At 44.0% G+C, this 27,681-nt stretch overlaps 2 protein-coding genes across 5 annotated transcripts in view; one reads left to right on the plus strand and one right to left on the minus strand.

Moving 5' to 3' along the window:
* The window catches only part of PRICKLE1 (prickle planar cell polarity protein 1), a 149,938-nt gene extending 138,493 nt beyond the window's left edge, over positions 1-11,445 (plus strand). For both annotated transcript variants that reach the window (XM_069764745.1, XM_069764746.1), the window contains 6 exons: positions 125-238; positions 4,750-4,887; positions 5,456-5,659; positions 5,809-5,995; positions 6,369-7,238; positions 9,545-11,445. In XM_069764745.1, coding sequence (XP_069620846.1) covers positions 125-238; positions 4,750-4,887; positions 5,456-5,659; positions 5,809-5,995; positions 6,369-7,238; positions 9,545-10,407 — 2,376 coding nt within the window. In that variant the 3' untranslated portion in view covers positions 10,408-11,445. The remainder of the gene's footprint in view (positions 1-124; positions 239-4,749; positions 4,888-5,455; positions 5,660-5,808; positions 5,996-6,368; positions 7,239-9,544) is intronic.
* Positions 11,446-23,358: 11,913 nt separating this feature from the next.
* The window catches only part of PPHLN1 (periphilin 1), a 166,444-nt gene continuing 162,121 nt past the window's right edge, over positions 23,359-27,681 (minus strand). For 2 of the 3 annotated variants that reach the window (XM_069764752.1, XM_069764750.1), the window contains one exon: positions 26,183-27,645. In XM_069764752.1, coding sequence (XP_069620853.1) covers positions 27,460-27,645 — 186 coding nt within the window. In that variant the 3' untranslated portion in view covers positions 26,183-27,459. Of the gene's footprint in view, positions 27,646-27,681 lie in introns of all 3 variants that reach the window. The other variant, XM_069764751.1, reaches the window with a different exon arrangement.

Below are 27,681 nucleotides of genomic sequence, written 5' to 3' on the forward strand. Positions count from 1 at the left end.
TTACCTTGTCTTTAATGCATCTGAAATACAAAGAAGCCCATTGTATGTGACTAAACATTAATGTCTTCTAAATAATATTGTTCTTTGTGATGCTCTATATAAACCGTTTTGGTTTATTCTGCAGGTTCAGTTATATTTTGCCTGTTTGCCAGAAGAAAAAGTTCCCTATGTGAATAGTGCAGGTGAAAAGTATCGCATCAAGCAGCTACTGTATCAGCTCCCCCCACATGATAATGAGGTAAGACCCAAGGTTTTCTACATTCCCTTGCTGTGAAAAAGCTTAAAAGACTTTGATTTAGTTAATGACTTCGCTCATCAATAGGGAAATAATTTAGATTTGTAAGACGCTTTGCAGCATCTTTTTAGCGTTGCGCTATTGTGTATTCTGTTAATTTTTAGTTTTCGGTCATCCGATTTACCTCCACATGCTAGAATGTTAATTGACTGAGTTGTTTAGCTCCGATCTGGAGCATTTAATAGCCACATGCCATTTTCTTTATTGTGGATCATTGTATTCGTTTAAGAGCCAAGTAGTTTGGTTTCCTAACTATAGAATGTGTCAGTCAAGTGTCAAAGAATCCCCCAGGCTGCGAAGGCCAAGTATTGACAAAATTATTATTATTATTATTATTATTATTTATTATTATAGCGCCATTTATTCCATGGCGCTTTACATGTGAGGAGGGGTATACATAATAAAACAAGTACAATAATCTTGAAAAATACAAGTCACAACTGGTACAGGAGGAGAGAGGACCCTGCCCGCGAGGGCTCACAATCTACAAGGGATGGGTGAGGATACAGTAGGTGAGGGTAGAGCTGGCCGTGCAGCGGTTTGGTCAATCGGTGGTTACTGCAGGTTGTAGGCTTGTCGGAAGAGGTGGGTCTTCAGGTTCTTTTTGAAGGTTTCGATGGTAGGCGAGAGTCTGATATGTTGTGGTAGAGCATTCCAGAGTAGGGGGGATGCACGAGAGAAATCTTGTATGCGATTGTGGGAAGAGGAGATAATAGGGGAGTAGAGAAGGAGATCTTGTGAGGATCGGAGGTTGCGTGCAGGAAAGTACCGGGAGACGAGGTCACAGATGTATGGAGGAGACAGGTTGTGGATGGCTTTATATGTCATGGTTAGGCTTTTGTACTGGAGTCTCTGGGTGATGGGGAGCCAGTGCAGGGATTGACAGAGGGGAGAGGCCGGGGAATAGCGGGGGGACAGGTGGATTAGTCGGGCAGCAGAGTTTAGAATAGATTGGAGGGGTGCAAGAGTGTTAGAGGGGAGGCCACAGAGCAGGAGGTTACAGTAGTCAAGGCGGGAGATGATGAGGGCATGGACTAGGGTTTTTGCAGATTCTTGGTTTAGGAATGTGCGGATCCGTGAAATATTTTTGAGTTGGAGGCGGCAGGAAGTGGAAAGGGTTTGGATATGTGGTTTAAAGGAGAGATCAGTGTCAAGGATTACCCCAAGACAGCGGGCTTGTGGGACTGGGGAGAGTGGGCAGCCGTTTACTGTAATGGATAGGTTCGTTGGGGAGATCGCGTGAGATGGGGGAAAGATGATGAATTCTGTTTTGTCCATGTTAAGTTTTAGAAATCTAGTGGAGAAGAAGGATGAAATAGCAGACAGACATTGAGGGATTCTGGTTAGTAGGGAGGTGATATCTGGTCCAGAGATGTAGATCTGTGTGTCGTCAGCATAGAGATGATACTGAAAGCCGTGAGATTCTATGAGCTGTCCCAGGCCAAAGGTGTAGATGGAGAAGAGCAGGGGTCCTAGAACTGAACCTTGCGGGACTCCGACAGATAGGGGGCGAGGTGAGGAGGTGGTGTGTGAGTGGGAGACGCTGAATGTACGGTCAGTTAGGTATGATGAGATCCAGGATAGGGCCAATTCTGTGATGCCAAGGGATGAGAGGGTCTGCAGCAGCAGGGAATGGTCCACTGTGTCAAAGGCAGAGGACAGGTCCAGGAGGAGGAGGACAGAGTAGTGTCGCTTGCTCTTGGCGGTTAATAGGTCATTGGTGACCTTAGTTAGGGCAGTTTCAGTGGAGTGGTGTGACCGGAAGCCTGATTGAAAGCGGTCGAAGAAGGAGCAGGAAGATAGATGGGAGGACAGTTCAATATGGACATGTTGTTCCAGTAGTTTTGAGGCAAAGGGGAGAAGTGATATAGGGCGATAGCTAGATACAGAGGATGGGTCAAGAGAGGGCTTTTTGAGGATAGGTGTGATTGTGGCATGTTTAAAGCTTGAGGGGAAAATGCCAGTTGTTAGTGATAGGTTAAAGAGATGGGTTAGGGTTGGGATGAAGACTGTGGTGAGGTTTGGGATGAAGTGGGATGGGAGTGGGTCAAGTGCACAGGTGGTGAGATGCGATCTTGAGAGTAGAGTGGAGAGTCCGTCTTCTGTAATGGTGGAGAAGTTGGTTTTGGAGGTGGAGGGCTGGGTAGTTGGGAGGAAGGGTTCTGGGGGTTGTTTACTAAAATTGTCTCTGATGTTCTCAATTTTCTGCTTGAAAAATGAGGCGAAGTCTTCAGCTGAGATGAGTGGGGAGGGAGGAGGTGCTGGGGGACGGAGGAGAGAGTTGAAGGTGTTGAATAACTGTTTGGGGTTGTGAGACAGGGAGGATATGAGAGATGAGAAGTAGGTTTGTTTTGCTGTGGCGAGCATGGTTTTGAAAGCAGTGAGGGACTGTTTGAATGCGATGAAGTGCTCGATGGAGTGGGATCTTTTCCATCTGCGCTCAGCAGCTCTGGAAGCTCGCCTCAGTTCTTTTGTCATGCTGGTGTGCCAGGGTTGTCTGTTGATTTTGCGAGCTTTGGTATGTGTGAGAGGGGCAAGAGATTCCAAAGCTGCAGCTATTGTGGTGTTATATAGAGTGGCAGCATCATCCGCATTGTGTAGGGAGCTTATGTCTGTGAGAGGGAGGAGGGATTCAGAGAGTGAGTGAAGATCAAGGTGTTTAAGATTTCTGCGAGGGTGTGAGAGTTTGTGGGGTGGGGGTTGTAGACAAGGAGTGGAAAGGGAAGAGAATGTAAGTAGGTTGTGGTCAGAAAGAGGAAGAGGTGAGTTTGAGAGGTTAGATAGGGAGCAGAGGCGGGTGAGAATGAGGTCCAGTGTGTGACCATCTTTGTGGGTGGCTGTAGAAGACCATTGAGTGAGGCCAAAGGAGGAAGTGAGAGATAGAAGTTTAGTGGCAGCTGAGAGGGAAGTGTCAATGGGGATGTTGAAGTCGCCCATGATGATAGTAGGGATGTCAGCGGCGAGGAAGTGGAGTAGCCAGGTGGTGAAGTGGTCGAAGAAGGTGGTGGCTGGCCCTGGGGGACGGTAGATGACAGCCAGTTGGAGGTTGGAGGGGGAGTAGATGCGCACAGAGTGCACCTCAAAGGAAGGGAGGATAACAGAGGGTGGCAGTGGGATTGGGGTGAAGGAGCAGTTATCTGACAGGAGAAAACCAACTCCTCCGCCATGCTTGCTGCTGGGGCGGGGTGTGTGAGAAAGGTGGAAGCCACCGTAAGAGAGTGCCGCAGGGGAGGCTGTGTCAGAAGGGGTGAGCCAGGTTTCAGTGATGCCGAGGAAGGAGAGTTTGTTATTGATAAAGAGGTCATGGATAAATGGAAGTTTATTGCAGACAGAGCGTGCGTTCCATAGTGCTCCAGATAGGGAAATTGGGGGAGTGGGGGCCGGATGAATGGGTATGAGGTTACTGTGGTTGCGAGGACGTGTAGAGGATCGTGGCAGGGGATTAGAAATGAGTGTGGGGATGTGATGAGGAGGGCCAGGATTTGGGGATATGTCGCCAGCAATGAGGAGCAGCAGACAGAGCGTTAGAAGGTGTGAGCTGGATAGGTCATGATGTGGCCGTGTGTGCCTGGCGAGAAAGGATTGTATGTGGAGGAATAGTTCTGTGGAGGAGGTGAGATGACTGGGGAGGATGGAGGGAGAAATGACTAGTTCTTTACTGGGTGGAGGGACTACAGGAGATAGGAAGAAATAGAGTAGTATGGGGGTGAATGTGAAAAGAAACCGAAACATTATAGTGGTTTTCTATTCCTTTACCTTCCAGTCAATTCCAGTCCAATTCTAGTCTAATTCATAGCAATTAAAAAACTGCAATTGAAAAATGCAATTTCTAAGATGGTCAGACACGTCTGGTCAGACTCATGGCTATGAATTTATGGGCACCTAAGGGCTCACAGCTGAGAGGGAGGATGTGGGCGTGTGTGTCTAGAGCACATGTTCACAGTTAAGCCAGGTCATAAAGAGGGGGTGGGGTAGATGGCCACTCAGGTATGCAAGCAAGAAGCAAGGGAAGTGAAATACGAATGGATAGAAAACAATGGGTAAGCAAAGCATACCAGGTGGGAATTATATGCAGTTCACATAAACACACATTGCAGGAAAGGCAGAGTAGATGGACAGCAGCATACCAGGTGGGAATTATATGCAGTTCACATAAACACACATTGCAGGAAAGGCAGAGTAGATGGACAGCAGCATACCAGGTGGGAATTATATGCAGTTCACATAAACACACATTGCAGGAAAGGCAGAGTAGATGGACAGCAGCATACCAGGTGGGAATTATATGCAGTTCACATAAACACACATTGCAGGAAAGGCAGAGTAGATGGACAGCAGCATACCAGGTGGGAATTATATGCAGTTCACATAAACACACATTGCAGGAAAGGCAGAGTAGATGGACAGCAGCATACCAGGTGGGAATTATATGCAGAAATGGTTTCTTCCCATAGGTACGTTATTGCCAGTCATTAAGTGAAGAAGAAAAGAAGGAGCTGATCTTGTTCAGTACCCAACGTAAAAAGGAGGCCCTTGGGAGAGGCAATATTAAAATCTTATCAAGGGCTGTGATGCATGCTGTCTGCGAACAGGTAATAGCCAGAGACCACATTTTGTCATTTTTGCAGTGCAGAAAGCCATAAGAATTGGTGCAGCATTTTCCCTCCACGAGAGTAGTGATATTCTGACTATATTGCAGGCAGCACATCTGCAGGCGCCTTCCAGTGCCGTCACTACAGTATTCGCTCTCACTCCACCAGGGCTCATAGAGCGATCGCCTCCAGCTAGTCTGCTTGTGTACGTGCACATCTTTTGTGCCTGTGCAGACTTGTGTTTTCTCCATGGGAAAAGTGTCAAATTGTAGCCAGATGGCCCAGTTTATTAAAACCACATTCAAATAATGAAAAGCAGCTTGAGTGGTTCTTCAATATCTACTTGAAATCAGCAATATTTTTCTTGGTTTAGAGTCAGTTTATGGTTAGGGATTAATAGACTTTTCTCCCTTTTAGATTTTAAATGGGTGTTTAAATTCATGTGTAAGTTTTATGTCAGAAGTAGTATTTTTCCTTTTAATGTGAACTGCATGACATGTGCCAACTTTCTATCAGCATGGTATAGACTTTGAATGTATTTTTACACAATTATTTTCTTTTTCTCCAGTGCAGGGAGAAGATTAATGGAGGTGAAATAGCAATTTTTGTTTCGAGAGCTGGTCCAGGGGTGTGCTGGCACCCATCATGTTTTGCATGTTCCACGTGTAACGAACTACTGGTCGATCTAATATACTTCTACCAAGATGGAAAAATACACTGTGGCCGGCACCACGCTGAACTACTTAAACCAAGATGCTCAGCATGTGATGAGGTATACAACACATACATTTATAACAAAAAAGGTCATTTTTGTTGTGCTGTTTGATGACTGTTTTTAGATGTCCTTACTTGCATAGGTGCAAGTAGGAAGAAGTTCCAGTATAAATTACTGAAATGACTTCATGTCTTCTGTTCTTGTAGATTATATTTGCTGATGAGTGCACGGAGGCTGAGGGGCGTCACTGGCATATGAAACATTTTTGTTGCTATGAGTGTGAAACAGTGCTTGGAGGACAGAGATACATCATGAAAGATGGTCGTCCCTTCTGCTGTAGCTGTTTTGAATCCCATTATGCTGAATACTGTGAATCCTGTGGCAAACACATAGGTACTGTGGAACCTTTGTTGTAATCTCACTGTAATGTATTGTGATGCCTGACAAGGGCTTCAAAGGGTGTACTAAATTGAAATGCATACCCTCTAAGTTTGCTGATTTAGAGCATTGTAATTAAGGAAGCAAAATCCAAACAATGTAAAAGAAATACACAATAGTATGCAAATTATTTTTAGTACACACTTTTCTTTTAGGTTACTTCTTTTCTTTCTTTTTTTTTTTAAGCGTAGAAATGAATGCACAGGACACAGATTTATTAGCTGGTATTTAAGTAACTTGCATATAGTGACAACTTGGTTTTCGGTACTAGTTTGGAACAAGAATAGAATGTGATATTCACTTTTATATTTGTTTATTCACCTTCCAGGTGTCGACCATGCCCAAATGACCTATGATGGCCAGCACTGGCATGCAACAGAATGCTGTTTTTCTTGTGCACAGTGCAAAGTTTCCTTACTTGGATGCCCCTTTCTGCCAAAAAAGGGCCGAATCTATTGCTCCAAAACCTGTAGCATGGGAGAAGATGTCCATGCTTCTGATTCTTCTGACTCAGCATTTCAGTCTGCCAGGTCTAGAGAGTCGAGAAGGAGTGTAAGAATGGGAAAGAGCAGCAGATCCGCAGATCAATGTAGACAATCACTCTTGCTGTCTCCAGCATTAAATTACAAGTTCCCTGGACTCTCTGGTAATGCTGATGATACCCTTTCTCGTAAGATGGATGACCTCAGCTTATCAAGGCAAGGTGCCAGTTTTGATAACAATGACTTTTGGAAAGGAAGAGATGAGCAGGAGACTCCAGAGGATCATGAAGAATGGGCTGAGCACGATGACTACATGACTCAATTACTTATAAAGTTTGGTGAAAAAGGGCTCTTCCAGCAGCCTGTCGAAGATCATCGATCTGGTGAACAATGGATGTCGGAAAATGTCAAAGTCTGTAGTGACTTAAAACAAAGTGGGCGCAATCAGAGCTTGGCAAGTAAAAAGTATCAGACTGATATGTACTGGGCACAATCACAAGATGGTCTTGGAGACTCTGCTTACGGGAGCCACCCTGGGACGGCAAGCAGCAGAAAGATGCAAGAGCTGGACTTGGATCATAGAACATCTGGTTACAACAAACATGACAACATACCATGGTATAAAGACTCCTTGGAATGTTTGTCTGATGATATAAAACCACAGCTGGAAAACATATGTGACTCTATGGATTCATTAGCATTGTCCAATATAACAGGTATGTCATTTTATACTTCATGTGTAAAGATTTTGGTTAATGATGTTACACTATAAACTAAACTAACAAACTAAAAGCTGAAAGCGATTTCAGTTTTCTCCAAGTAGAGTAAGGGTACGGTCACACTGAAACGACGCTGCAGCGATACGACAACGATGTCGATCGCTGCAGCGTCGCTGTTTGGTCGCTGGAGAGCTGTCACATAGACAGCTCTCCAGCGACCAACGATCCCAAAGTCCCCTGGTAACCAGGGTAAACATCGGTTTACTAAGCGCAGGGCCGCGCTTAGTAACCCGATGTTTACCCTGGTTACCAGCGTAAATGTAAAAAAAAACCAAACACTACATACTTACCTTCCGTGTCTGTCCTCCGACGCAGTGCTTTCCTCTGCACTGTCAGCGCCGGTCAGCCGTAAAGCAGAGCGGTGACGTCACCGCTGTACTTTCCGGCTGGCCGGCGCTCACAGCCAGTGCAGAGAAGCACAGGGCCGGAGGACAGACACGGAAGGTAAGTATGTAGTGTTTGTCTTTTTACGTTTACGCTGGTAACCAGGGTAAACATCGGGTTACTAAGCACGGCCCTGCGCTTAGTAACCCGATGTTTACTCTGGTTACCAGTGAAAACATCGCTGAATCGGCGTCACACACGCCGATTCAGCGATGTCAGCGGGAGATCCAGCGACGAAAGAAAGTTTCAAACGATCTGCTACGACGTACGATTCTCAGCGGGGTCCCTGATCGCAGTAGCGTGTCAGACACAGCGAGATCGTAACGATATCGCTGGAACGTCACGGATCGTGCCGTCCTAGCGATCAAAGTGCCACTGTGTGATGGTACCCTAACTGGACAATTGAGTTTTAAAATAATTCAATGAATCAAAATGTTGTCATCTTGATTGTATGTCTTTATGTATTTTTTATATCTTGAATCATGATTTTGTGCTGTTAAAGAGAAATTATCAGCAGGTTTTTAAACTCCAAAGTAACATCATCTAATGGTATAGAAGTAATTATTACATATACTTTACAGTGTTAAGTTTGTGTCTCCGCTATCTTGGAATTCGTAAATGATTGCGCCTGTACGAGATTTGAGGCTTGGAAGCAGATCGCAGAGGCTGATAACTCACACAGGCGCCATAATTCCTGAAGGTGACGCATACACAAATAGGTAGTCCGGCCTTTGCAATGCTATCAGGATGTTACTTCATCAGGATGTTACTTCGTATTCGTCTCCCTTGGGAATGTCTGTGTCTATGTAGGATGTTAGCTGGGGGAGCAGGTTGGAGAAGAGTGACCTTCAATCACTGGCAGGATGGAGAGTGGGCGAAAGGCTGTAAGTGCAGGTCGTTCCCCTGTACTTATGAGCTGCATAATAATTTGACTGCAAGACAACTGTGACACAGATCTAAGGGTACCGTCACACACTGCCATTTTGATCGCTACGACGGTACGATTCGTGACGTTCCAGCGATATCGTTACGATATCGCGGTGTCTGACACGCAGCAGGGATCCTGCTGAGAATCGTACGTCGTAGCAGATCGTTTGGAACTTTGTTTCATCGCTGGATCTCCCGCTGTCATCGCTAGATCTGTGTGTGTGACACCGATCTAGCGATGCGATCCAGCGATGCGTTCGCTTGTAACCAGGGTAAACATCGGGTTACTAAGCGCGGCCCTGCGCTTAGTAACCCGATGTTTACCCTGGTTACAAGCGTAAAACTAAAAAAAAACAAACAGCACATACTTACATTCTGGTGTCCGTCAGGTCCCTTGCCGTCTGCTTCCCGCACTGTGACTGCCGGCCGTAAAGTGAAAGCAGAGCACAGCAGCTGTGCTTTCACTTTCACTTTACGGCCGGCAGTCAGTGAGTGCGGGAAGCAGACGGCATGGGACCTGACGGACACCAGAATGTAAGTATGTGCTGTTTGTTTTTTTTTAGTTTTACGCTTGTAACCAGGGTAAACATCGGGTTACTAAGCGCGGTCCTGCGCTTAGTAACCCGATGTTTACCCTGGTTACCCGGGGACCTCGGGATCGTTGGTCGCTGGAGAGCTGTCTGTGTGACAGCTCCCCAGCGACCACACTACGATTTACCTACGATCACGGCCAGGTCGTATCGCTGGTCGTGATCTTAGGTAAATCGTATAGTGTGACGGTACCCTAAGGGTATGAGGAAGTAATCACTGTGGGGTCTAAAAGCCAGCTGGATGGGTTCCCTTCAAAGAATTTTCACTTTGTGGACTGAGGGTGATGTGCAAATTTATATAGTGCAATTACTTCTTGGACTAACAGATTTTCCTTTCCTTAGGAGCTTCCATTGATGGAGAAGGTAAACCACGCCCTTCACACTTCTCTTATCCAAATTTTCAAGAATTGGACACAAGGGATTGTGAGAAAATGAGCAACATGGGAACTCTTAATTCTTCTATGTTGAACAGGAGTTCTGAATCTTTAAAAAGTCTAAGCTTGGAAATTTGCCAGGAAAAGCCACTTGCAGAAGAAAAACCTGTTCAAATGTCTGCCCTAAGAAGGTCAAAGTCGCAGACAAGACCACAAGTCAAATTTTCAGATGATGTAATTGATAATGGAGATTACGGCAGCGTTGAAATCAGGCAGCCTCCGATGAGTGAGAGAAGTCGGAGAAGGGTATATAATTTTGAGCAACGGAATGAGAGGCCACGTCATCATCATCGGCGTAGGAAAAGCAGAAAATCTCGCTCTGAAAATGCACTTCATCTTGCAGCAGACCAAAAACTATCATCACGAGAGAAACCTAGATGTTACACTTCAGAGGATTATGACAGAGTCTTTCAGAACAAATCTCCTCAAGAGCTTCAGGCATACATTCAAAACAGTGAACTTTTTGGACAGTATGCAAATGCTGCGCCAGACTATGGATTGCAAAGCCAAATCATGGATAAGTTTTTTGGTCTTTATGGTGAAGATGATGACTCTTGGTGTTCAACTTGTTCCTCATCCTCCTCTGACTCTGAAGAGGAGGGATACTTTCTTGGACAGCCTATTCCTCAGCCACGACCACAAAGATATCAGTATTTTACAGATGACTTGCCTAGTCCCACGTCTGCACTATCCAGTAGTCATTTTGGCCAAAGGACCACTAAACCCAAAAAGAAGAAGGGACACAAAGGCAAAAATTGCATTATTTCATAAGGCTTTGTGGGCATCTTCGTTTCATTCCTGTGAAGACCATTTATTGACATTCTCAATCCACAGAAACTGTTTCCTTTTATAGTTCTATTTGCTAAAATGTCGTAATTTTTTATATATTAAATGCTTTGCCTTTTTAAGCCAAAAAAACAGGCCGGCTGGTGTTTGCAATGTGTAATTGCTATTGAAGATTTGTGTGTTGCAGATTTTTACTTAGACGATCACAGGTTTACAGTTCAGGTTTGCTTTGTTTTATTGCTTTGCACACAATACTGAAGTTAACATGTAGACACTGCACCATATGCTTAGCATCCACTGGTATAAATACATCAAATTTGCTTTGGAATCCATTTTTAAAGGCAAAAATTGGTGGTTTATAACAGTATGATTTGTAACTTACATGGGTCATTTGCTTTTGAATCTGTTTTCCTACAAATGAGGCTTGTTTGCTCCGAACAGTTCGTAGTTTGCACTCCTAAGTCGAACCTGTGTGTTACCGTCATGCAATGAGTGCTTTTGTTCCAGGGGATTCACACTGACCCATACAGCAGAACCAGATTTTCTTCCTTGCCACACTGAGTGTAGAATATCTAGCTGCAAGTTATTTATAATGTTGTTTAAACAAATTTAGCCCTAATTTAATTGTGCATATAATAAGTGTATATATTGTATATGTCAAATGTAGAACATGTTATTTTTTATATTAATTCTCTGCAAGGTTTCATTGGAGGCCAACAGAATAGTTGTGATTTTGTATTTGCTTTCTCAGTATGATCTTGCAATTACAAAACTTTTAGAACGCAAACCCCAACAGTATTTAGTAATTGTTTCTTTATATTACCACCCCCTATCCTGAATAATTTGGCCCTCTATGTGGCACTGCTGTGGTGTATATTCTTTTACACCCATGTAAGCTATAGGTTTTATTTATAGATCTAGCAGGAAGGACTTATTGGAGAAGCAATAGTTTGTGTCTCGGATGTATGTTTTAGATACTTTAAATCACTTGTTTGATATTTCTAAAAGACTGACACATTTGCGAATAAAAAAAAAAAGTCTAGAAAATGTTGCATTTGTTATTTATTTTGCATCAATAAGGAAAACACAGGAGAATTCAGCTCTTGTTACCACTGGATCCTGTCCCAGTGAGGCACTTTTCACACTATAAAACTCAATCCAAATAATAATCTTTATTTTTATATAGCGCTAACATATTCCACAGCGCTTTACACACATTATCATTGCTGTCCCCATTGTGGCTCACAATCTAAATTCCCTGTCAGTATGTCTTTGGAATGTGGGAGGAAACCGGAGTGCCCGGAGGAAACCCATGCAAACACGGAGATAACATACAAACTCTTTGCAGATGTTGTCCTTAGTGAGGCTTGAACCCAGGACTCCAGCGCTGCAAGGCTGCTGTGCTAACCACTGCGCCACCGTGCTGCCCTAATCCAAAGTCATATCCAGCAAACAAACTATAGAACTTATTATTCCATAAAATTTTTTCACACAATGCAGGAACAGATTAATTGTATGTTTTACAAAAAGCAAAGGAAAAAAGCTGCAAATTGGGAAACTATTTCACCAATGGTAATGTTTCCAAAAAATGTGCCGATAAAAACAATACTGTGCAGAAAGCTGGCGGTAGACATTATGTGCCTGATTCATGAACGTTTTTACCGCAGTATTCTAGCATAGAAAGTTTTGAAAAGTCACAAAACTTTGGCACAACTTGAGGTTGTGCTAACATTTTGTGACACTTGGCATTGTCATGCCATTTTTGCCATCTCTCAGTGGGCAGAGCGGGGATGGGGGCATGGCGGAAGCTGCTTGTGAAGTTTATGACGAGTGATGGCACTGGATATGTCACAGGGACTTGTGTAAGACTTGAGGTAAAGTGCATGCCACTTATCCGACCATCTTGATCAATTAAGAGGCCATGCTCCTTTATATGAATCAATAGTGTGTGACTCCAGCATGTGGCCTCATCAAAACAGGCATGAATAATGTTAGTCTTGATGAATGTATCCTACGCTAAAAAAGGTCTTTGAGGTGCCTACATTTTGGCAATGGCTCTTCGGGACCGGATCCTCTAACCACCTAAAATCCATGTCCGTTTAGGCTGATTGACAACCTAATTTGATGCCAGCAGTATTCATTACACTATGTAAACTGCAGCAGCATGTTGAAGTCGTGTTGTCTGAGATTAGTAAAAATATCCTACTTTTTATACTCCACCACACTTATCCATCCACACTTGGATTTTGCACAGATGCTTCCAGGCTGATTGTCTTATTTCTATTCGAATGGGGTGAGTTCTTTTTTCCTTCTGGAGTTAACCTATTACCCTGAAATAACACACAGCACAAAGTTAGGCATGTTCACATCGCCAAAAACGTTTTGCAGACATGGATCCGTTTTTTTGCATGCTGCTTCAGTTTCAAATAGATGATTATTAAAAGCTCACATGTCCAGTAGTATGTTTACTCATTCACCCAGAAGCCTCTTTTTACCTACCTAACCAGGCCAATTTATACAATTCTGACCAGTATCAATTTCTCTATTGCCTCATTGTGGGACACAGGAACCATGGGGTGTATGCTGCTGCCACTAGGAGGCTGCCACTATGCACAAATAAGTTAGCTCCTCCTCTGCAGTGTACACCCCACCAACTAGCAATATGAACTTCAGTTTAGCTCAGTGTCAGTAGGAGGTGGACACGGGTCTTTCATTAGACCCATTTCTACCTCAATGTGCGTCGTTTTCTTTCAAGTTTTCCAGAGGGATAGTGTGAACAGTCACAACTGTAATCCCACAATATGGACTATGAGTACGGCGTGTACTGCCACCCCGTATACTCATAGATCCGACAGCAGGACCAAGACCCTAGCACACAAACGTGCTTAGAAGACCGGTCCTAGCTCCGTCCCCCACCCACTCCCCCACTAGAGCCTGTCGGTTGCTGAGACGAGGACGTCCATCACAGTTCCCTGGACGTCTCATTCTTCTTAAAGGGACACTGTCACCTGAATTTGGAGGGAACAATCTTCAGCCATGGAGGCGGGGTTTTTGGGTGTTTGATTCACCCTTTCCTTACCCGCTGGCTGCATGCTGGCTGCAATATTGGATTGAAGTTCATTCTCTGTCCTCCGTAGTACACGCCTGCGCAAGGCAAGATTGCCTTAATAATCCCGGCACAAGTTCCCTTCTCCCCCAGTCCAAACCTCACCGGCCTCCCCTTATGCGGCAATTTCGGTCTTTTCGGCCCTTTCGCCACTTCGCGGTGTCAGATTCCTTTTCCCAACAGCAGAGGCCACAGGCCCGTCAAGAGAAGAAGGTATCCTTCAGACCCAATCCTGCCTGGCGTCCCTGCTACTCCCAAGGTAGATCCTCCAGGTCTAGGACTGGACGATCCACCTTGGCATGACTCATGACTAGACCCCAGCCCACTTCCCAGGCTGGGCGGCCGTCTTCTCTTCAGGGACGTCTGGATCTCCTCAGTAGAGGATGCATGGGTCAGGGAAGTTGTATCCTCAGGATGCAAAATAGAATTAATTTCACGGCCCTGGGATTGTTTCTTTGAATCCTGACCTCCAAGAGACCCCTCTCTAGTCCCGGGTTTCTCTACAGCCATCGCTACCCTCCTCAAATCCGGGGTAATCGTTCCCGTCCCAGAGAAAGAACCGTTCACAGGACTCTATTCAAATCTTTTTGTGGTACCGAAAAAAGAGGGCAAGGTTTGTCCCATTCTGGACCTCAAATTGCTGAACAAGAGGGTTCGTCTGAGACACTTCAGGATGGAATCCCTTCGTTCAGTAATTGCTTCCATGGAGGCTCAGGAATTTCTGTGTTCCATAGATATCCAGGATGCCTATCGCCATGTCCCTGGGACACCACAGATTCCTGCTTTTTTGCAGTACATCAGGAGCATTTTCAGTTCGTAACCCTGCCGTTCGGTCTCGCAACTGCTCCCAGGGTTTTCACGAAGATCATAGCAGCGCTGATAGCCATCTTGAAGGTCAGGGGCCTGGTACTTTATCCATACCTCGACGACATCCTCATCAAGGCTCCGTCCTTTTCTCAGGCTCACGAAAGTCTGCCAATCGTCCTCGACACTCTAGCCCGTTTCGGGTGGCTTGTCAACAGGAAGAAGTCCTGCCTTGTTCCTTATCAGCGGCTCGTTTTTCTGGACATGCTCTTTGACACTCGTTAGACCAGAGTCTTCCTTCCCGAAGACAAGAGATCATCCTTCGTCGGGAAGTTCGCTTGCTCCAGGGTCCTCGGCTTCCCTCCTTCCGATCGGCCATGAAGGTTCTGGGGAGGATGGTTGCAACATTGGAAGCGATTCCCTTCAATTTCACTCAAGACCTCTTCACAGGCTATTCTATCACAGTGGGACAGGTCTGTCTTCTCTCTGGATTGTCCTATTCAGCTTTCTCCCCGGGTCAAACGGTCCCTCAACTGGTGGCTGACGTCACCTCTCATCTCCCAGGGCAGGTCCTTCCTTCCAGTTTACTGGCAGGTGGTGACAACAGACGCCAGCCTGCTCGGCTGGGGTGCGGTGGTTCCTCACCTGACTGTTCAGGGTCGTTGGTCGGTGCAGGAGTCATCTCTGCCGATCAATGTCCTTGAGATTCGAGCCATCTTTCTATCTCTTCTTCACTGGAAAAGGATTCTCAGGGGTCTGCCAATTCAAATCCAGACGGATAATGCCATACCAGTGGCATACAGTCATGGCCAAAAGTATTAACACCCCTGCAATTCTGTCAGATAATACTCAGTTTCTTCCTGAAAATGATTGCAATCACAAATTCTTTGGTATTATTATCTTCATTTAAGTTGTCTTAAATGAAAAAACACAAAAGAGAATGAAGCAAAAAGCAAAACATTGATCAGTTCACACAAAACTCCAAAAATGGGCCAGACAAAAGTATTGGCACCCTCAGCCTAATACTTGGTTGCACAACCTTTAGCCCAAATAACTGCGACCAACCGCTTCCGGTAACCATCAATGAGTTTCTTACAATGCTCTGCTGGAATTTTAGACCATTCTTCTTTGGCAAACTGCTCCAGGTCCCTGATATTTGAAGGGTGCCTTCTCCAAACTGCCATTTTTAGATCTCTCCACAGGTGTTCTATGGGATTCAGGTCTGAACTCATTGCTGGTCACCTTAGAAGTCTCCAGTGCTTTCTCTCAAACCATTTTCTAGTGCTTTTTGAAGTGTGTTTTGGGTCATTGTCCTGCTGGAAGACCCATGACCTCTGAGGGAGACCCAGCTTTCTCACACTGGGCCCTACATTATGCTGCAAAATGTGTCGGTAGTCTTCAGACTTCATAATGCCATGCACATGGTCAAGCAGTCCAGTGCCAGAGGCAGCAAAGCAACCCCAAAACATCAGGGAACCTCCGCCATGTTTGACTGTAGGGACCGTGTTCTTTTCTTTGAATGCCTCTTTTTTTCTCCTGTAAACTCTATGTTGATGCCTTTGCCCAAAAAGCTCTACTTTTGTCTCATCTGACCAGAGAACATTCTTCCAAAACGTTTTAGGCTTTTTCAGGTAAGTTTTGGCAAACTCCAGCCTGACTTTTTTATGTCTCGGGGTAAGAAGAGGGGTCTTCCTGGGTCTCCTACCATACAGTCCCTTTTCATTCAGATGCTGACGGATAGTACGGGTTGACACTGTTGTACCCTCGGACTGCAGGGCAGCTTAAACTTGTTTGGATGTTAGTCGAGGTTCTTTATCCAACATTCGCACAATCTTGCGTTGAAATCTCTTAACAATTTTTCTTTTCCATCCACATCTAGGGAGGTTAGCCACAGTGCCATGGGCTTTAAACTTCTTGATGACACTGCACACGGTAGACACATGAACATTCAGGTCTTTGCAGATGGACTTGTAGCCTTGAGATTGCTCATGCTTCCTCACAATTTGGTTTCTCAAGTCCTCAGACAGTTCTTTGGTCTTCTTTCTTTTCTCCATGCTCAATGTGGTACACACAAGGACACAGGACAGAGGTTGAGTCAACTTTAATCCATGTCAACTGGCTGCAAGTGTGATTTAGTTATTGCCAACACCTGTTAGGTGCCACAGGTAAGTTACAGGTGCTGTTAATTACACAAATTATGGAAGCATCACATGATTTTTCGAACAGTGTGAATACTTTTGTCCACCCCGTTTATGTTTGGTGTGGAATTATATCCAATTTGGCTTTAGGACAATTCTTTTTGTGGTTTTTCATTTAAGACAAATTAAATGAAGATAATACCAAAGAATTTGTGATTGCAATCATTTTCAGGAAGAAACTGAGTATTATCTGACAGAATTGCAGGGGTGTTAATACTTTTGGCCATGACTATGTCAACCACCAGGGGGGCTCTGAGTTCTCTGGCCACGGCCGAGGTATCCAAGATCCTCCTTTGGGCAGAGGCAACGGTCATGGTGATATCCGCGGTGCATATCCCCGGCGTGGACAATTGGCTGCCGACTTCCTCAACTGCGAGGGTCTCGCGGCAGGGGAATGGTCCTTGCATCAAGAGGTCTTCCATCAGATTTGTCTTCGATGGGGGATTCCGGATGCGGACCTCACGGCATCCCGAATCAACAGGAAGATCCCTCGGTTCGTCTCCAGGTTCCGCGATCCTCTCGCAGTGGGCATCGACGCTCTGGCCATTCCTTGGTCGCAGTTTGTGCTCCCCTGTTTCCACCCCTGCCCTTGCTTCCCAAGCTGTTGAAAAAGATCAAGGCGGAATTGGTGCCGGTCATCCGGATTGGCCCAGGAGATCTTGGTTTGCAGAGATCCTCAATCTTCTTGCAGACGCTCCCTGGTGGCTTCCAGACAGACCCGATCTGCTGTCTCAGGGTCCAATCTGCCACCCGAATTCTCGGTCGCTCAGTTTAACGGTGTGGCTGTTGAGACCGCAGTTATATGAGCTTCCGGCCTTTTAGATCGAGTGATTCACACTATGATCCAGGCAAGGAAGCCTTCGTCTTCCAGGATCTACTATCATACCTGGAAGGCTTACTTCCATTGGTGCGAGTCCAAACACGTTTCACCTGTCCTTTTCCCTTCTTTCCATTTTGGCCTTCCTTCAGGTAGTACTGGATGCGGGCCTTGCCCTTAGTTCCCTAAAGCAGGGGTCCCCAACTCCAGTCCTCAAGGCCCACCAACAGGTCATGTTTTCAGGATTTCCTTTGCATTGCACAGGTGATGCAATTATTACCTGGGCAAGACTAAGGAAATCCTGAAAACATGACCTGTTGGTGGGCCTTGAGGACTGGAGTTGGGGACCCCTGCCCTAAAGGGCCAGGTTTCAGCGCTCTCCATTCTCTTCCTCTCAGGGAGGTCTCCTTGTCAGTTCTATCCTGGAAGGTAATGAAATGGCGTGCACTCTGATCAAGAACGATAGGTGCAGGCTGAACCTGGATAGTATGCAGTTAAATCATAGGTTCATAAAAAACACCCTTACCCAAACTTTGGAGTTTTCAAATGCAAAAAAGGGATAATTTATTGTATTCACCACAGTAGCATAGCGATGTTGAGGTTCAACAATAAATTATCACTGAACCTATCCTGGAATGTGGCTTTTCTTGTGGCCATCACCTCTATCCGGCGTGTTTCCGAGTTGGGGGCCCTTTCTTGCCGACCTCCTTGCCTGGTTATCCACCAGGACAAGATGGTCCTGAGGCCTCCGCCTTCCTTCCTAAGGTGGTTTCCACCTCAACAAGGACATCATTCTAACTTACTTTTGTTCAGCTCCGACTCATCCTCTGGAGTGATCGTTGAACAAGCTGGACCTTGTCAAGGCGGTGAGAATCTATCTGGCTAGAACGGCCTCTTTCCGGAAGACGGATTATCTTTTCGGCATTCCTGATGGCACGCGAAGAGGCCTGCCGGCTTCCAAGGATCAGAACGGCAATTTTGGAGGCTTACCGGGTCAAGAACAGAGCGCCCCCTCCCGGGATTAAGGCTCACTCTACCCGGGCAGTCGGCGCCTCCTGGGCGGTGCACCACAGGACTTCCGCCCTACAGCTTTGCAAAGCGGCAACCTGGTCTTCCATCCACACGTTCGCCAAACTTTACAAGGTCCATACCTACGCTTCGGCGGACGCCAGCTTAGGCAGAAGGATTTTGCAGGCGGAAGTGGTGAGTCCTCTGACCTGATGGAAGTCTGTTTTTCCCACCCCAGGGACTGCTTTGGGACATCCCATGGTTCCTGTGTCCCCCAATGAGGCGATAGAGAAAACAGATTTTACGGTAAGCAACCAAAAAATCCTGTTTCTCTGAGCCTTCTTTGGGGGACACAGCATCCTCCCATATAATTCAGTTTCTGTTGTTCTGTGTTCTTGGACTGTTCTCATGTTTACAGTTCCCATGTTTGTGGTTACGTTATTTCAACCTTACTGTTTTTCTCCTGCTTTCTCACTAACTGAAGTTCATAATGCCAGTTGGTGGGGTGTACACTGCAGCGGAGGAGCTAACTTTTTTTGTGTATAGTGTCCACCTCCTAGTGGCGGCAGCATACACCCCATGGTTCCTGTGTCCCCCAATGAAGGCTCCGAGAAACAGATTTTACGGTAAGCAACAAAAAAATCCTGTTTTATGAGGTTATAACTCTGGAACCCTTCAATGAATCCCTCTGATTCTGAGACACATCATTCTGATGACATATTGTACTTTATGAAAGTGGTAAAAGTTTTGATATGACTTGCATCTATTTGGGAAAAAATGGAAATTTGGCAAAAATTTTGCAGTTTTCAAAATTTTTATGCCCTTAAGTCAGTCATTGATCAATCATAACATTTCCCACATGCCTACTCTACATCAGCACAATTTTGAAACTTTTTTTTTGCTAGGAAGTTAAGGGTTAAAAGTTGACAAGCGATTTATCATTTTTACAACAAATTTTGCAAAACTTTTTTTTTAGGGACCACCTCATTTGAAATGAGGGGCCTATATGACAGAAAATACCCAAACGTGACACCATTCTAAAAACTGTACTCAAGATACTCAAAACCACTTTCAAGAAGTTTATTAACCCTTCAGGTTCTTCACAGTAATTTTTGGAATGTGGAAGGAAAAAATAAGCATTTACCGTATATACTCGAGTATAAGCCGAGATTTTCAGACCATTTTTTAGGGCTGAAAGTCCCCCTCTCGGCTTATACTCGAGTCATACCCGGGGGTCGGCAGGGGAGGGGGAGCGGGGGCTGTGTAATTATACTCACCTACTCCCAGCACGGTCCCTGCTTCTCCCGGCGCTGCAGCTTCTTCCTGTACTGAGTGTCTTATTAAGGGAAAAAGAATTCCAAACCAATAGAGCCCTGTGTGAAAAAGTGATTGCGCACGCCCCTACCTTAAAATATAAATTACCTGTGGTTAAAATTCCCTAGCCACGCACAGGCCTGATTACTGCCACATCTGTTCTCAAACAAGAAATCACTTATATAGAACCTGCCTGACAAAATGAAGTAGACCAAAGAATCCTCAAAAGCTAGACATGTCACTATCTAAGAAATTCTGGAACAAATGAGAAACAAAGGAATTGAGATCTATCAATCTGGAAAAGGTTATAAAGCCATTTCTAAAGCTTATGGACTCCAGCAAACCATTGTGAGAGCCATTATCCACAAAAGGTGAAAACATGGAACAGTGGTGAACCTTCACCAGGAGTAGCCGGCTGACCAAAAATACCCCAAGAGTGCAGCGATGGACTCATCCAAGACGTTACAAAAGACCCCACAACAGCCAAAGAACTGTACGCCTCAGTTAAGGTCAGTGTTCATGACTCCACCATAAGAAAGCGACTGGGCAAAAATGGCTTACATGGAGTTCCAAGATGAAAATCACTGAGCAGTAAAAAAAAAATTATATATATAAAAAGGCACATGTACGTTTTGCCAGAAAACATATTGATGATCCCCAAGACTTTTGGGAGAATACTCTGTGGACTGACAAAAGCATATGTTCCATTACATCTGGTGTAGAAATAACAGCATTTCAGAAAAGGAACATCATACTAACAGTAAAATAAGGTGGTGATAGTGGGATGGTCTGGGGCTCTTTTGCCAATTCATGACTTAGAAGACTTGCTGTGGTAAATGGAACCATGAATTTTGCCGTCTACCAAGCTTGAAGGAGAATGTCCAGCCATCTGTTTGTGACCTCAAGCTGAAGAGCACTTGGGTTATGCAGCAGGACAATGATCCAAAACACACCAAGTCCACCTCTGAATGGCTTAAGAAAAACAAAATTAAGACTTTGGAGTGGCCTAGTTCTGACCTTAATGCAATCGAGATGCGGTGGCATGACCTTAAAGGCAGATTATGCTTGAAGTCCCTCCAATGTGGCTGAATTATAACAATTCTCAAAGATGAGTGGGCTAAAATTCCTCTAGAATGTTGTAAAAGATTCATTGCCAGTTATCGCAAACGCTTGACTGATCAAGGGTGGCCCAACCAGTTTTTAGGTTTAGGGGGCAATCACTTTTTCACACAGGGCCCTGTAGGTTTGGATTTCTTTTTCCTTTAATAATAAAGACCTTCATTTAAAAACATTTGTTTGGTGATCTGAAACACTTAAATGTGACAAACATGCAAAAGAATAGAAAATCAGGAAGGAGGCAAACACTTTCACACAACTGTACCTTTAAAAAATATAAATGGTGCAGCTGACTGAAAAAAGAATATTAGACAATGTTTGCTAGCACTTTTTCAGCTTTCCGTTGCCTGAAATTTACCTAAAAAAAACAAAGAATATTGGGAGATTTCGGCAGAACTGTAACAACAGCTGTATACTACAATACAGGTTGTAAATCGGGATCAGTCCAATATCAACTGTTCTGTCTGATTGAATGTGAAGACCATCCTCTTTCCGCCATATAATCAACCTTGGTTCTCTGTCAGCGAAAAATGTTTCCACTAACTGCAGAAGTCCTTAAAAAGGACCTTTCACCAAACTTTGTTAAACTGGACACAGGATAGAATAATGACTGCAGAGCAGAAATAAAACTTTTTTTCCCATTTAATTTAGTCTCTGTTGCAAAGATATTAGCAAAGTATTGGCACCTAATGAGTTAACACCCACTTGGCCCTAACAAAAGTTTTCAGATAACTCATACAGGGAGAAGTATATGCCACCTAGTGAAAAGTATCTAGTAACACCCACTTGGATTTAACTAATTAGGTGCCTAATACTTTGCTAAAAACACAACAAAGGCACGAAATCTAATAACAAATGTGTTATTTCGCTCTGCGGCCGGTCACTATTACATCAGGGGTACAGCTCAACATGAAACATTTTGGTGAAAGGCCCTTTTTACACTGAATACACAGAAGTGTGGTAGCTGACACACACTAACCCTTTCCAACCCTACAACATAATACCCTTACCAACCTCCGCCGTATTATTACTGCGGTGGTCGGTACCCCCGCTTTGATGCGGGCTGTGGCGGTGAGCCCGCATCAAAGCCAAGACATGTCAGCTGTTTTGAACAGCTGACATGTGCCCGCAATAGCGACGGGTGGAATCGCGATTCACCCGCCGCTATTAACTAGTTAAATGCTGCTGTCAAACGCTGTCCGCGGCATTTAACCGGCGCTTCCGGCTATTGGGCCGGAAATGAGCGCATCGTGACCTCGTCACATGATCGGGGGTTGGCGATGCGTCGGCATAGCAACCAGGGTCTGCTTGAGACCTCTATGGTTGCTGTGGTCGGCGCTCATAGCAAGCCTGTACTTCAGCTACATAGGAGCGATCTGATGATTGCTGCTATGTAGCAGAGACGATCAGGCTATACCAGCTTCTAGCCTCCCATGGAGGCTATTGAAGCATGGCAAAAGTAAAAAAAATAAAAATAAAAAATGAAAAAAATAAATATATAAAAGTTTAAATCACCCCCTTCGCCCCATTCAAAATAAAACAAAAAAAATCAAAACATACACATATTTGGTATCGCCAAGTTCAGAATCGCCCGAAAAGCATTAACCTGATCGCTAAACAGCGAAGTGAGAAAAAAATTAGAAACGCCAGAAGTACGTTTTTTTCGTCGCCACGACATTGCATTAAAATGCAATAAGGGGCGATAAAAATGCCAGCTTGGCACGCAAACAAGCCCTCACCTGACCCCAGATCACGAAAAATGGAGACGCTACGGGTATTGGAAAATTGTGCAATTTTTTTTTTTTTTTTTTAGCAAAATTTTGAATTTTTTTTACTACTTAGATAAAACGTAACCTAGTCATGTGTGGTGTCTATGAACTCAATGACCTGGAGAATCAAAATGGCTGGTTAGTTTTAGCATTTAGTGAACCTAGCAAAAAAGCCAAGCAAAAAACAAGTATCGGATTGCACTTTTTTTGCAATTTCACCACACTTGGAATTTTTTTTCCGTTTTCTAGTACACGACATGCTAAAACCGATGATGTCATTCAAAAGTGCAACTTGTCCCGCAAAAAACAAGCCCTCACATGGCCATATTGACGGAAAAATAAAAAAGTTATGGCTCTGGGAAGGAGGGGAGCGAAAAACGAGAACGCAAAAACGGAAAAGAGCAAGGTCTTGAAGGGAATCCCTTCCCATTTTAGCCATATTTCACTTTTACTCGCTGCCTCCTGCGTTTTGTTTTGTTCGACTTTTTGATAGTGTATGTTGTGTTTGTTTTACATCAATTTCTTCAAAATGAGGAATGTTCTGGAATTTCTTGCAAAATAAAGTGTTTAGTCTTCTTTTGGGAGTTTTTAGCAAAGTCACTCTGGGGAGAGGGTCTAGAGTACATTTGTGCAAATGTTTTGTGAATCTGCTGAAAAGATCGGTAAACCCCAAACCATGCCCGTAATGTCAAACATATAGAAAAGGCAAATAAAATAACTCTTAAAAAGGAACAAATTAAAAGAATAAGGCACAAATGAGAAACACCAAAAACTAGACAAAAAAAGGCACAAATGCAGCAAAGAATTGGTCCCGTGGGTTTTATTTTTCAGTCATCATAGTCGTATGAGAGCTTGTTTGTTGTGGGAAGAATTGACCTTAACTTATAACATTCTGAAAAACAGGAAAGAAAATGCCTAGTGGGGTGAATTGATAAAAAAATAAAAATAATTCCACCATTGTTTTTCTTGGTTTTGTTTTTCCAGCGCGAGTGGTAAAGGTACTAGACAAGCATGATTTTGCAGGTCAGTCCGGTTATAGCTTCCATACTAGGCACATAGCTGCTTTTTGAACTCATTTGCCGGTTGCATTTGTGTATTGGGTGGCAGCCAATGGGTGCCCAAACAGGTGAAACCCAATTAAATGCAGCTATCAGAAATTACATCTAAGGCCGGCGTCACACTGGCGTATTGCATCCGATGCGAGATCATCGGATGCGATATGCTAATGACACTCGGCTCCTGCTCGCAGCAGAGCAGGAGCCGAGTGTCATACGTCTGTGCTCCGATTCTCTCGCACAGGGAGGATCAGAGCACAGCTGCGGAGGAGGCAGAGAAATGAATTTCTCCATCTCCTCCATTGCTTGGGTCCACTTGTAACGCACATCACTCGGATTATATCCGAGTGGTGTGCGCTGTCTCACTCGCACCCATAGGCCTATATAGGTGCGAGTGAGCCGAGCATGCTGCGATTGTCTCAGACCGAGGAAAACGGCCGACAAAAAGTCGGATGGTGGGAGCTGCCCCATAGCTTAAAATTGGTCCGAGTGCAATGCGATTTTTTATCGCATTGCACTTAGCCGTTTAAAACGCCAGTGTGACGCCGGCCTAAATGGTTAACCGGAAGCAATCCAATAAGGCTATGTTCCCACGATGAGCTTTTGGTGCCTTTTTGACGTTGCAGAATTTCTGCACCTATTATTTAAATGAGGTTACTTGTGGTTTTTAATTGCATTTGTGTGTGTATTTTTAATGGTTTTTTTAAATGTTGCTTTTGACTCTGGTGTTTCCTGCTTTAAATAAAGCTGCTTTGTTTTTGATGCTTTGCTTTGACAAAACTTTATTGACATAGTTGGGTGTGGATTACATGCGTTTTTGATGTTTGTCTGCCACGGAAATGCACTAAGATTGCATGTGTGTTTTTTCACTGAATTTTCTGCATCTAATGCAAGTCTATGGGGAAAAACCGCACAGAAAACTCAGTGTAACCGCAACAGAAATTGATACGCTGCACATTTGAAAAACGCACCACAGGCCAGATTACACAAGGTTAAAAAGAAGCACAGTGGACATGAGATTTCGATTAATCCCATTCACTTTGCTAAAACTGTAAGGTGCTGTGTTTTTGACGCTCGCCAGAAGCTCATGGTGGAAACATAGCCTTAGAGGCAGATGCAGTTAGCTCTTAAGCCTGTTCCACACACCTGCATCTGACATATGTACGTCCTATGTCAGAAATGAGTTACGGAGCAGAGATAGCAGGAGAGATGCATTTGGTTAAGACTCTGATCCCGGCCACATTGTCATTCACTCTTTCTCAGTAACACTATGATAATGCCAATAAATGGACATGGCAGCTGGAGGCCTAGCCAAGGCAGTGTCTAATAAGCAGCCTGATAGACATAATACAATGTAATACTGTGTAATGTATGAGAAATCCCAGCATCGCATATTCAAGTTCCCTTCTTGGACTTATCACGTCATTTTTAAGTTAATTATACCACATGGTTAGGCTAGGGTCACATTGTTTTATGTGACTGCGTTTAACGGACTACGTTACAACGCGGCATAACGCGGTGTAACGTAGTCCGTTAACGCCACCACTGCCTGTAATGGCGGACGCATCGCTAGCACAAGCCCACATTCCAAGCAGCATTTGCGGTCCGTTCCTCGTTAGCGCAGATCGGGGATCTGCGCTAGCGGGATCGGCTAACGCGATCCCTTTTGTGACACTGCGTTAGCGCAGTCCGTAGCGCTATGTGCTAGATGGACTGCCCTAACGCAATGTGACCCTAGCCTTAGTGATGAGCGAATATACTCGTTACTAGAGATTTCTAGAGCACGCTCGGGGGTCCTTTGAGTATTTTTTATTGCTCGGAGATTTAGTTTTTCTTGCCGCAGCTGAATGATTTACATCTGTTAGCCAGCATAAGTACATGTGGGGGTTGACTGGTTGCTAGGGAATCCCCACATGTAATCAAGCTGGCTAACAGATGTAAATCATTCAGCTGAGGGGAGGAAAACAATCTCCGAGCACTAAAAAATACTTGGAGGACCCCCGAGCGTGCTCGGGAAATCTCGTGTAACGAGTATATTCGCTCATCACTACACATGGTAAAAGGAAAAACAAAACAATGGCAGAATTATGGATTAAGAACCATTATATTAATGCAGTTACAACCTGGGCTGTTTTCTTAAACTATTTAATTTGTGCACTTAAATTAGTTAAAAATGTAGAATTTGTTTCCCTTAGGAAAACAAAAATATTTAATTAAAAAATATACACAGCCCCTCGAAATTTCGAATGCAAATGTTGCAACTAATAGTGACTGTGGCTGAGAATCCAGTGAAACTGAATTTCCTCCAATGTCGGTCACTACACTTCCAGCCATTTAATAAAAGGACATTGTGATCTTCTGTTGTGCAACGGATATAAGTTACCGTCTCCTGACTCGTACACATAGAAAACATGGCAAATATCGTGAAAGTTCATATGTTAATAAATGGTAAAATGGCAATCCAAGCAAACACAGTGACCAGGAGGCTATAATGTATTTGTACCAAAGCAATTTGACTCATTTCCTTTGAATACATCAAGAATTACTATTTTACTGTAATAGCGCACACTAAATTACTACAATGGACAATATGATGTTTATTTTTCTAATATTTTGAACATCGTTCTAAAATATACAATTTCATATTGATTTTAAAAATTTGAACTTCACATGTAAAATGACTAAGTATATATTCAGAAATAGGCGCTGCCCGAATCATTTGTTAAAGTGAGCGTCCACTACTGGATAACTCCTGCTTAAACGGGTTCTTCGAGAGTGATAAATGTGACAAACTGCACCCATCCCAGTTACTTATCAGCATGGCTGGGTGCTGAAGAAACGGAGCTCGAGAAATATCTTTACCCTCACAAGTACACATAACTCTCTAAGCCAAGAAGCAGTGCTGCGAACATGAGACAAAATAAATCTTTTCACTGACTGAGCATGTGTATCCAAAGAATAAATATTTTTATTCACCTCTTCTGCTGAGCACGGAAGCTGAGAAAACCTTCAGCTTCAATCTGTGCTCAGTGAAAAGATTCAATCCATCTCATGTCCACAGCGCTGCTCCTCAGCTGAGACAGGCATGTGTGCTTATGACTACAGCTCCTCTGACAGTTGAGATACGTCTCGAGCTCTGTTTCTTCAGCCTGTAGTCTTCCTGACATGAGACTACTGTGGATGCAGTTTGTGTTGTCACAGGTGCCATATTTATCACATTTTTGAACAACCCTTTTAATTCAGAGCCCTTTAGAAAATAAAAGCAATCAACTCTCCCCTCCTACAAGTAGTGCTGTTTCAGCAATGTTGTCGCGGTTGTTCTCATTTGGTGATGAGAAATGCTCTTTAATGGCTGCAGACGCTATTTCCTCAGAGCAGATGTCTACTCTGACGGAATATTGATAAGCCGGAGTGGTCAAGTGACACAATTATCATTTTGCTGGAACGGAGCCACTGCGGGTAATTATTCAACATTGTTTTTATTTTCTATAGAGTACAGATTGTCCAATAGTGAACTATCCCTCTAAAAAGATTCCTGAAATATTGTCGTTTTTAACTTGCTTAGAAATACATCGGTAGGACTCTTTAATTACAAAGTCACTTTACTGGAAACAAAACACCACATTAAAAATAATATGCAGTAAAACAAGTAAAAAAAAACCTTGCGTAAAATACACAGATGACAGTGACTTAATTATTATTTACATGGAATTGTTTAACTGTAACCTATTAGGAAAAGAAACATTGATTCTAGTGAACAAAACCATAAGGTTACAATATGGAAAACATGACAATATATTTGTTTACAGTCTACAGTCCGAAAAGCATAACCCTATATTGGTGTTTCACGCTATGCCATGTCCTGGTGTGCAGCATCATATTCTGCAATGTACACTTTCAACTCTTCAATACATCGCTCTCCAATCTCGCTTAAATTCTGCCGCAAAGCAAACTGGATCTGCTTTTCGAGGGACGGATCCTTTTCGATGAGCATCTTCACAACCATGCCAAAAGTCTCACAGTCCTGCCTATAGACCTATGCAAAAAAAAAAAAAAATAAAGTAATGGTAAG

The sequence above is a fragment of the Ranitomeya imitator genome, chromosome 4, assembly GCF_032444005.1.
Source record: "Ranitomeya imitator isolate aRanImi1 chromosome 4, aRanImi1.pri, whole genome shotgun sequence".
Taxonomy (NCBI): domain Eukaryota; kingdom Metazoa; phylum Chordata; class Amphibia; order Anura; family Dendrobatidae; genus Ranitomeya; species Ranitomeya imitator.